Raw genomic sequence first — 9,275 nt, 5'->3', positions numbered from 1 at the left:
ATTTCAATTTTACCTCTTATTATCAAGTGTTATAAAACACTTTGACCAAAAAATAAGTGTTATAAAACCAAAAAAAAAAAAGTGTTATAAAACTTGTAAGAAAAAAAGTTAAATATATTTTTAGTCTTTTATAAATACGTTAAATTTCAATTTTTTTAGTCTATAGAAAAAAATTTAGCAGTTTTTAGTCCTTTAAATATTTTCTGTCATGATTTTGGGTATTTACTTTTCAGTCAACTCGTATATATCATTGTAATTTTTTTTTCTACGGTCATGTTTAATACATTATAGGAATCTCTCTTGCAAAAGTTGAAACTTTTTTAACAATAGATGAATTAAATATGATTTTTTTAGTTTTTTCCACTTAGAAATTCATAAATAATTCATCTTATGTTAAAAAATTATAATTTAAGGAATCAAAAGTTGTTGAATTTTTGTTATAGGGATTAAAAACAAAATTTGAGATATTTATAGGGAATAAAAACTTATTTAACCCAAAAAAGTGTTATAAAACACAAATTTTTTTAAAAATATTTGTTCGCAATTATCATTTAAACGGTGTTCACATTTTAAGGTGTGAACGTGTCTGATACAAGAACAGGTGCATGGAAAATCATAACCTACAACTAATCAAGATGCACATATGATATTATACGAACATTAAAAATATATAGATTAATCATAGGGTGAGACCCGATATTGTCGCACACTCGGCACATGGATGTGAGTCGGACGTGTCGGCGTTGATTCTAAACAAAGTGGATTTCACTTTGTTGTAATATACTGCAGTCCGCATCTATGTGAAAGTTATTTTCAACTATATAAATGTTCATTTTCAACTACATACATAATTGGTCCTACTCTTTAACGACTTTACTCATCGGTAAGTTGTCTTAATCTAGTGTTACCAAAATAAAAAATGTGTCTTAATCCAAATATTAATAGTTTTTCGGTGGTTCATATCTCTATAAAGCATCAATTATTATAATTTAAGCTCACGAGGATAACCAACCCAAAATGCTACTAGTAGTTTATTAGGCTGAAGAGTCTCGTGGATTTAATAAAATGTTGACCATTTTCATCTACTCAATCTAAAACATTTTCACTTTATCAAATCGGATACAATGGATTTCTCTTTAGTGGCTCCACTCTTTTATCGATATTCAGTGTAATGCTCTACCTTAACCGACAAGTAACTTTTTATGTGGTCTAACTCTCAACAAAAACACCAATTTTTACAAATTAAGTCAATAAGAAAATTTCAATACAAAAGACCACTCCATTCAATAAAAGTGAGATATAAAACTCTAGCATTGAACCCGCGAGTTCTATTCAATTTTCTTTTTTGTTTATAATAGAGCCAATAAAAATTAAATATTGGACCTCATGTATACTATAATGCTTTAATTTATAAAACATTGCAAAAACCCAAGTAACTTTTTTTCACAACTATATATATATCATAACAAACATATTAGCCTAACATGCTTATATTCTTTTGAGATGTTGATGGTTAAAATTAGGCAATGTTGGGCACTGTTTGGTATCAGCCGTTGACAAACTAACCTTGTTTGGGGAATATCACTAGAAAGAATACATACGATGTGTTTGGACAATTTTATCTAGACACCACCTTTGAATTTGAACCAACTTAATCTCAAAGTTAATTAAAGGAATCAAGTGCTAATGAAGGAATATACCAAAATAAAAATATTTGAAGATATGGAATATTTAGTATTTATGTTCGTACAGTCAGCACCATGTGTAAAATCAGTTTGGTTTAGCACCTTCTCAAGACTTTAGTGAAAACATGCATAAAAATGGGGACCTAAACATGTGCATGAGTGAGATTTACTATTGTTTAAAGAAATATTAGTGTAGCACTATTATTGGGACGTGTTCAAATGGGAATATGATATATTCTTCTTTGGTATTATCTATCTATGATATACAATGTGCTTCAATTTTTTAAAGGAAAATTGTGTATGTTGGATGGTTTTTTTTAGCATTTTTTGTCAACAGGTTGAAACAATGCAAATCAAGTTGTTGGACTCAACAAATTAGTAAACGAATAATCAAATTATTACTTAATAGTTTTCTCATAATTTTTTTTTGGGACAGTTATAGTTTAAAATATATAGTACTATCAATGCTGAGTTGTTGACTCAACTATTCAATATTTTTATACTTCTATTTGATATATGTATATATTAATTAATAATGTATATATCCAATCTGGATCAATGTATGTATCAGCCAAAAAAAAAAAACATATATATATATATATATATATATATATATATATCCAATCTGGATCAATGTATGTCATTTTCATGTAAATGTACCGTTGGATTTAAATTTAAAGAAGCAGAACTTGGTAGCATTGAACTTGAATTATTGCATTTGCATAACGTTGGGACTTACCACCCTTTCAAGTGACACAAATCATTAGCAACATGATCATGATAAAGGTGTGATAAGTAGCACTCAAGTAATCTTCCATATAGCCTTTACAACAAAAAAGAGAGAGTAATCTTTGCATATATAGTGCTATATATTAGAGCGACTCCAACAGTGATTTTCACCCGAATGTTATTTTATGAGTTTCACGGAATTATATCATCTTAAAATAATTCATTCATTTTTTATTTCAATAGTGTAACCTTTAATAACTTAAGTTGGATCCACAACTTTAACTCACGTATTAATATTTTATGTATATTTAATTTTATTTTCAAAAGAGTTCTATTTTAACAATTATATTTTATTGACTTTTGTTAGAAAATTTCGTAGCTTATTGAAGCAATTGTATTATCTATCCGGCCTGTGGACTCTGATAAAAAAAAGTGTGAAAAAGTTGAATTTTTTTGTAGACATGTAGGCAGACTTAGCTGAAAAGGAGGTGCTCTTAAGCACTTGTTAACATGACAATTTTATTGATTTTTTTATTTAATCTATATTTATTTTAAGGTAAATACATTCAAAGATATTTTAAGTTCACATTTGTAATAGCAAGCTCATTAACAAATAGTATGTCATTTAATAAGGAAAAAAAAAAGTCATTTAAGTTTCTAGTTGCACCGTTATCCTTCCGGTTAATCTCCTTTAATATATGTGTCTTTTTTATCAAAATATTCACCATGGTGAAAGTCAACGTCAATGACCATAGTTCAACAAAATAACTGGAAGGGTAACGGTGCAACAAATTTTTATAACGGAGGACGTCTGGAAGGCTAGTAGTGCGATAAAATAAAAACTTAAAAGTTTTATTTTTATTAACTAAAAAACTTAAAGATCTAACTAGTCCCTCCGTCCCTTAATATAAGCCCCCTTTGCAATTTTTCATGCTTATTAAGAAAAGTTGGTAGTGTAATAAATGTGTACAATTACTATATTGTCTTTTGTGAAAAAATATATTTGTAGTTAACCTTACGTATTTCAATGCAAAGTAGGTTATGTTTGAAAAAGTAATAATATATGTGTCTAGAAAATTGAAAAGAGACTTATATTTAGGGACAAATTTTTTATTTAAAAGAATGTTTATAATTAGAGACGGAGGGAGTATTATGTAAAAAACTTAATTGTTACAAATGCAAAATACATGAGAACACACGTTTATTCTATTTGTAAAAGACCGTCACCCCTTGAGAAAGATAAATATAATTTTATCTTTATTTTTGTTAATATGAAATTTATCTTTTTAATTATTTTAAAAAGCACTTTTACCACATGAATTAACTCAACTAGATACATACTTGAAAAGAAATACTAAAAAGTAATGAAACTATCCTAATTTAGTTAGATGTGATTTTGTTGAGTTACAAAGCAAAAATTGCTTTTGCCAAATGCCAACTGTCCACTGATGAAAAAGACTTGTGTGATGATGATCAAAATGACAAAAAAATGGTAAGTATAGCCAAGTTTGAGTTGAGTTTGGGATGTGGCTTTTGCTGCACACACAGCACACTACACTATGGTCTATTATCTATAATCTATAATCTATTCTATGGCTTTTATTTGATTTCATCAAAGCTCAACTGAACCAACCAAGACCATTAATGACCACCATTAAATAATTTTGAAAGGTGATATCAAAAAGCAACCTCAAGTGTCAGTTTTAGCGTGCATTACTTAACAACTTTGTTACTCCTGTGTGTGTCTTGTTTTATGTTTGTGTCTCACTCTTTACCAAAAATTCAATGTTGTGGTACACACTGTTTTACCAAAAATTTTAGACCCAAATGAATTAGGAAAGTGTGCCAAACCAAGCAACAAAAGAAAAAGTATGGTATAATAATTTTGAATATGTTTTAACATTTCTTAACTGTTTTGTATTCTGTGTACTCATTCTCTGATTGTTTCTGCTGTTTTCTCTTCACCCTTCTTCTGGTTTACCTGAAAGTTTATAACTTTACTATTACTACTTCAAAGTTCTATACACTGTCATAGATAGCACTATTCACCATTTTTCTTTTCCATTTTCTAGTAAACTCTTAGTTAATGTAAGATCTTTTACTTTACTTTGTTAATGCCTTTGTTTTAACTTAATTTCAGCTTCATGGTTGTGCTGTGAGTGTGATATTTCTTAGTAATGGTTTTTTTAGCTCTAAATTTGAAAAGGGTATGTGTGTTTTTTTTCCTCACTATTTTGATGGGTTTTGTATTTTTTAGGGTTTGTTTAAACAATGACTCAAATGGGTTATGTGTGAAGTTTTTTATCTTGTGATTAGTTGGAAAAAAAATTGAATCTTGGGTGTTGTTGTGGTCTACACGGAGAGTGATTTTTGGTAGTTGTCATTTTGATATTTTTTTTTCTATATGTGTGGTTGAGAGTTTAACACCACATAGTATGATAGTAGTATTGAGTTATGATCTTGTCTAACAATATTTTAGTAGATTTTTGTTTGTTACATTCTGGTGGGTTGATTCTTCAGATTTTCAGTTTGAGTTTTTTTTATATATTGCAACTTGTTGATGTATGATTGTTCATTAATTAATTAGTTAATTAATATATTAAACTTCATATTTGTGATCTTGTTCATTTATTCCATACTTGGCAAAAGATTCTTGTTGTCTACAGTTTTGGTGGTTTTTTCAACTGATACCAAGATGCTGTTTTCAGTTGAAGGTTTTCAAACTTCAACGGTAAAGAAAAAAAAAAGCATTAAGTGATTATATATATAGATATAGATAGATATACACATGTTGGATTTGGAACTTGGAGCTTTTAAAGGTGTTAGTGGTATGGTATGAATCTTTAAAAAAAACAAAGAAACAGTGTAATCAGAAAGTGAAGGATAAAGAAATAAGGAAAAGTGAGGTGGAGTCAGATTTGTGTCTTTAGTTTTAGAATTGTTTAGTGTTAGAACTCTGTTGGCTATGTTCCCTGAGCTGACTCGGTGCGCCCGGACTCCGTGGCCTTTGCCGCCGACCAAGGAAACAATCTCTTGTTGGAGTCTCTTACCATTTAAGAGAACCTTTGCTTAAAAAATTGGATATTCCCAATCTAGACCATTTATATTTCTCTCTCTTTTTTTATTTAACTTCTGCTTGTTTGCTGTCAAGATTCGGTCATACTCTTCGGTATTTAACCTTGTTGCCTTTAGAAACCTTTCTTTTCTCTCTTAAAGCCAAAAAACTTGGATATATACAGTGTGTTAGCTGGTGTTGTCTTTACTTTCCTTTTCTGAGATAAGTTTTTTTATATGTAGGGATGTTTGAATTAGGAATCACAAACTGAGTAGCAGTGAAGTTTTTTTTGTTTGAGTTATCATCTTCTTAGAGGAAAGTAGATCTTATATTGTCAAAGATGAAGTTTATGAAACTTGGTTCCAAGCCAGATACCTTTCAGACTGATGCCAACAACAATGTTAGGTAAGATTATACATGTATAGACAATATTCTTAATAATTGTTAGCTTGCTGAATCTTTTTCTGTCACGAAGAATTACATTTGTTGATATGTTGGTTTTTTCTCCTTTCCTTTTTTGTTTCCAGTTTTTCACTGTATCTAATGCAATCTTTGAGGTGGTTTTCAATGTTTTATGTTCAATTCCTTTTCCGTCTTCGTTTTTTTTTGTTGGGGAGAACAACTTTAATATGCACCTCTTTTCAGTTAGTTTGTTCTAACAAGATTTCTTTCATGCACAGGTATGTGGCTGGTGATTTGGCATCAGATATCGTTGTTAGCATAGGGGATATGAAGTTTTACTTACACAAGGTTTGCACAAATCCTTCAACCATATCTAATTTCCAACCAACATTTCCATGTTCATTTTTATTGATTTCTTGAAGTTTCAAATGTTCATAGCAATTTGTGTAAAAAGTTACAAGTTTTCATCATATATTACTGACATTACAAACTATTTTATGTGTAGTTTCCTCTCATATCGAAGAGTTCTCACTTACAGAAGTTGATCTCCCTCAATAACGAAGAAAACATAGATGAAATTCAAATTTCCGACATTCCTGGTGGTGCAAGTGCCTTTGAGATATGTGCTAAGTTTTGCTATGGCATGACTGTTACCCTTAATGCTTACAATGTGATTGCCACTAGATGTGCAGCAGAGTATCTTGGAATGCATGAAAACATCGAGAAAGGAAACCTTCTTTACAAGATCGATGTTTTCCTTAACTCTAGCATTTTTCGTAGTTGGAAGGATTCAATCATCATTCTTCAGACTACAAAGTCCATGTTACCCTTGGACGAGGAGCAAAAGGTTGTTACTCGTTGCATTGAATCTATAGCAAACAAGGCGTCTGTTGATGTGTCCAAAGTTGATTGGTCTTATTCGTATAACAGAAAAAAGCTTCCGGAGGAAAATGGGATTGAGTCAAACCAAAATGGAGTCAGAACTCGACATGTGCCAAAAGACTGGTGGGTTGAAGATTTATCTGAGCTTGAAGTTGACATGTATGAATCTGTGATTAAAAATATCATAACCAAGGAAATTCAAACTAATGATGTAATTGGCGAAGCCTTGAAAGCTTATGCTTACAGAAAGTTGCCAAATTTCAGCAAGGGTATGGTCCCATGTGGGGATGTGTCGAAGCATCGGTTGATAGTTGAAACTATTGTGAAGTTGTTGCCTTCTGAGAAAGGCAGTGTTTCGTGTCGGTTCTTAGTCAAGTTATTGAAAGCTGCAATTTTTGTAGAATCAGAAGATAGGATTAAAGAAGAGCTAGTAAAGAGAATTGGCCAGCAACTGGAGGAGGCTTCGGTAAATGATATTTTGATTCGAGCACCAGATGGTGAGACTACAATGTATGATGTCGGTATAGTACAAAACATTGTAAGGGAGTTTCTTATGAAAGATCATAATTCTGAGATTCAATCGGTTGAAGGTGGTGAACTTGAGGGGATTCTTAAGCCAGGAATATTATCAGATGCTTCTAAGCTGATGGTTGCAAAACTCATAGATAGTTACCTTGCTGAAATCGCAAAGGATCCTAATTTACCATTGTCAGATTTCGTTAATCTTGCTGAGTTGGTCTCAAACATCTCTCGTCCTGCTCACGATGGCATTTACAGGGCTATTGACACATATTTGAAGGTAAAATAATTCTTGATTCATTTTGCATATTTCATTTTAAATTCAGTATAGACAATGCTTTTACATTGTTTTGAAACACTATAGGAGCACCCTGGGATTAACAAAGGCGAAAAGAAGCGAATATGCAAGTTGATGGATTGCAGAAAGCTATCAGTTGATGCATGTTTGCATGCAATACAAAACGAGAGGCTGCCGTCACGTGTAGTTGTGCAGGTACTATATTTCGAGCAAGTCAGAACCGCTGCATCATCAGGTACTAGCACTCCAGACATAATAACTAAAGGAATCAAAGACTTGAGCATTGGATCCAATGGTAGCTCAAGGTCCGGGACAACTAATCCAGAAGACGACACAGACGGTTCAGCAACAGCCGAGGAACTAAAGGCATTAAGAAAGGAACTTGCGTCGTTGAGACTAAGTAACGGAGTTGGAAACAGTTTCAAAGACGGAGATGCTAAACCAAAAATGGATAAGGCTGTTATTGGGAAGATGAAAGGGTTGTTGAAGTCAAAGAAGTCTTTCATTAAGCTATGGGCAAGCAAAGGTGGACATGGTGAAAATAGTGGTTCGGATTCATCCGAGAGTATTGGTTCTGCTAACCCTGAAGAAGTTAAATCTACACCATCAAGAAATAGGAGGCATTCAGTTTCCTAAAAAAGTAGTTGTTGGTTAATTTTCTTGGTTTTCTGCAGTTGTTTCTTTACTTTCTTTTTTTGGGTTAGTTTCTTTATGTTAAGAGGACCTCAAAACTAGTGGTTTATCTCTTTTTCTAAATTAAGGGCTCGTTCAGTGTGATAGTAAGTTTTTGGTTTATGGTTTTGAAACTTATTCAGGGTTTATGAAAATTTCAAAACGCAAAACCAAAAACTAAACCATACCAAACGGAGCCATGAGTAAAAGTACATACAGTTTAAAATAGTAAAATTGTGAAGAATGTAATTCATGTAATCCATGGCATCTATCCTATCAAAGTAGTTAAAAAAAAAAAAGGAAGTCCAATAGATTAATGGAAAAGTATCGAAGGAGATGATTTACTGATATATGTGGGATTAATTTTACTGATATATTTGTTTCCTTAGTATATAATTAAATGCTGTTAAAGATTAAGATGTATACTTATAATTTGTTATAATTTGGTATATGTATATGGTCGTAACTAATTATAGGTTGGTCCCAATTCAATCCTTGACTAATTTGGTATATGTAGATGTAATAAGTACTGATTTTTGTAAAAAAAAAAAAAAAAAACAAAACAAAACTAATTTAGGCACAAGATGTGTAAAGATTAGAACCGTGCAAATTATAATGTACAACAAGTAAAACACCATTTAAAAATAATACAATGTTACGTTTACATGACATCAGATATGCACTGTCCTAAACCATAATCTATTATTACGAGCCAATCAGCCAAATAGTTGCAACTTAAAACATTCAAAATCAAATAGTATAACGTTTTGTGATGCTACTAAGCTTCTTTATTCTTTTCTACCTCTACATGTCTTTTACTCTTTCCACTTACTGATATCTCTTTATTGACGATGTATCCATAAGTTAAGCAGCTTTAACTGAAACTCGAGTCGAGTATGCGCCAATATTAAATCTTATCTCATTTAATGTGAGATTCTTAAATGAGAAATAAATCACTAAAATGATTTGGGGTTCTCAAATATTTATTGAAATTGAAATTACTTTAAAAAAAATTATTTATTGAAATTATGAA

At 31.2% G+C, this 9,275-nt stretch overlaps 1 protein-coding gene across 8 annotated transcripts; it reads left to right on the top strand.

Annotated features, from left to right (window-relative positions):
* Positions 1-3,777: 3,777 nt before the first annotated feature.
* On the top strand, positions 3,778-8,616 carry LOC123881746 (BTB/POZ domain-containing protein NPY2). 8 transcript variants are annotated; one of them, XM_045930527.1, is made up of 5 exons: positions 3,778-3,906; positions 5,712-5,874; positions 6,150-6,219; positions 6,377-7,552; positions 7,637-8,616. In XM_045930527.1, exons 2-5 carry the CDS (start codon positions 5,810-5,812, stop codon positions 8,204-8,206), a joined length of 1,881 nt encoding a protein of 626 aa, XP_045786483.1. In that variant the 5' UTR covers positions 3,778-3,906; positions 5,712-5,809; the 3' UTR covers positions 8,207-8,616. The 8 variants fall into 8 exon arrangements, with proteins under 8 accessions (XP_045786483.1, XP_045786469.1, XP_045786461.1 ...); XM_045930513.1 differs by having other exon boundaries at positions 3,876-4,085; XM_045930505.1 differs by having other exon boundaries at positions 3,895-4,283.
* Positions 8,617-9,275: the final 659 nt, after the last annotated feature.

The sequence above is a fragment of the Trifolium pratense genome, linkage group LG1 (assembly GCF_020283565.1).
Source record: "Trifolium pratense cultivar HEN17-A07 linkage group LG1, ARS_RC_1.1, whole genome shotgun sequence".
NCBI classification, from domain to species: domain Eukaryota; kingdom Viridiplantae; phylum Streptophyta; class Magnoliopsida; order Fabales; family Fabaceae; genus Trifolium; species Trifolium pratense.
This window is presented reverse-complemented; position numbering and strand designations above follow the sequence as displayed.

Excerpts from the sequence above, each read along its gene's own strand:
- LOC123881746 (XM_045930527.1), top strand. The coding sequence starts at position 5,810 with ATGAAGTTTATGAAACTTGGTTCCAAGCCAGATACCTTTCAGACTGAT. Across the intron at positions 6,220-6,376 it reads TGAAGTTTTACTTACACAAG|TTTCCTCTCATATCGAAGAG; the intron begins GTTTGCACAAAT and ends TTTTATGTGTAG. Across the intron at positions 7,553-7,636 it reads CTATTGACACATATTTGAAG|GAGCACCCTGGGATTAACAA; the intron begins GTAAAATAATTC and ends GAAACACTATAG.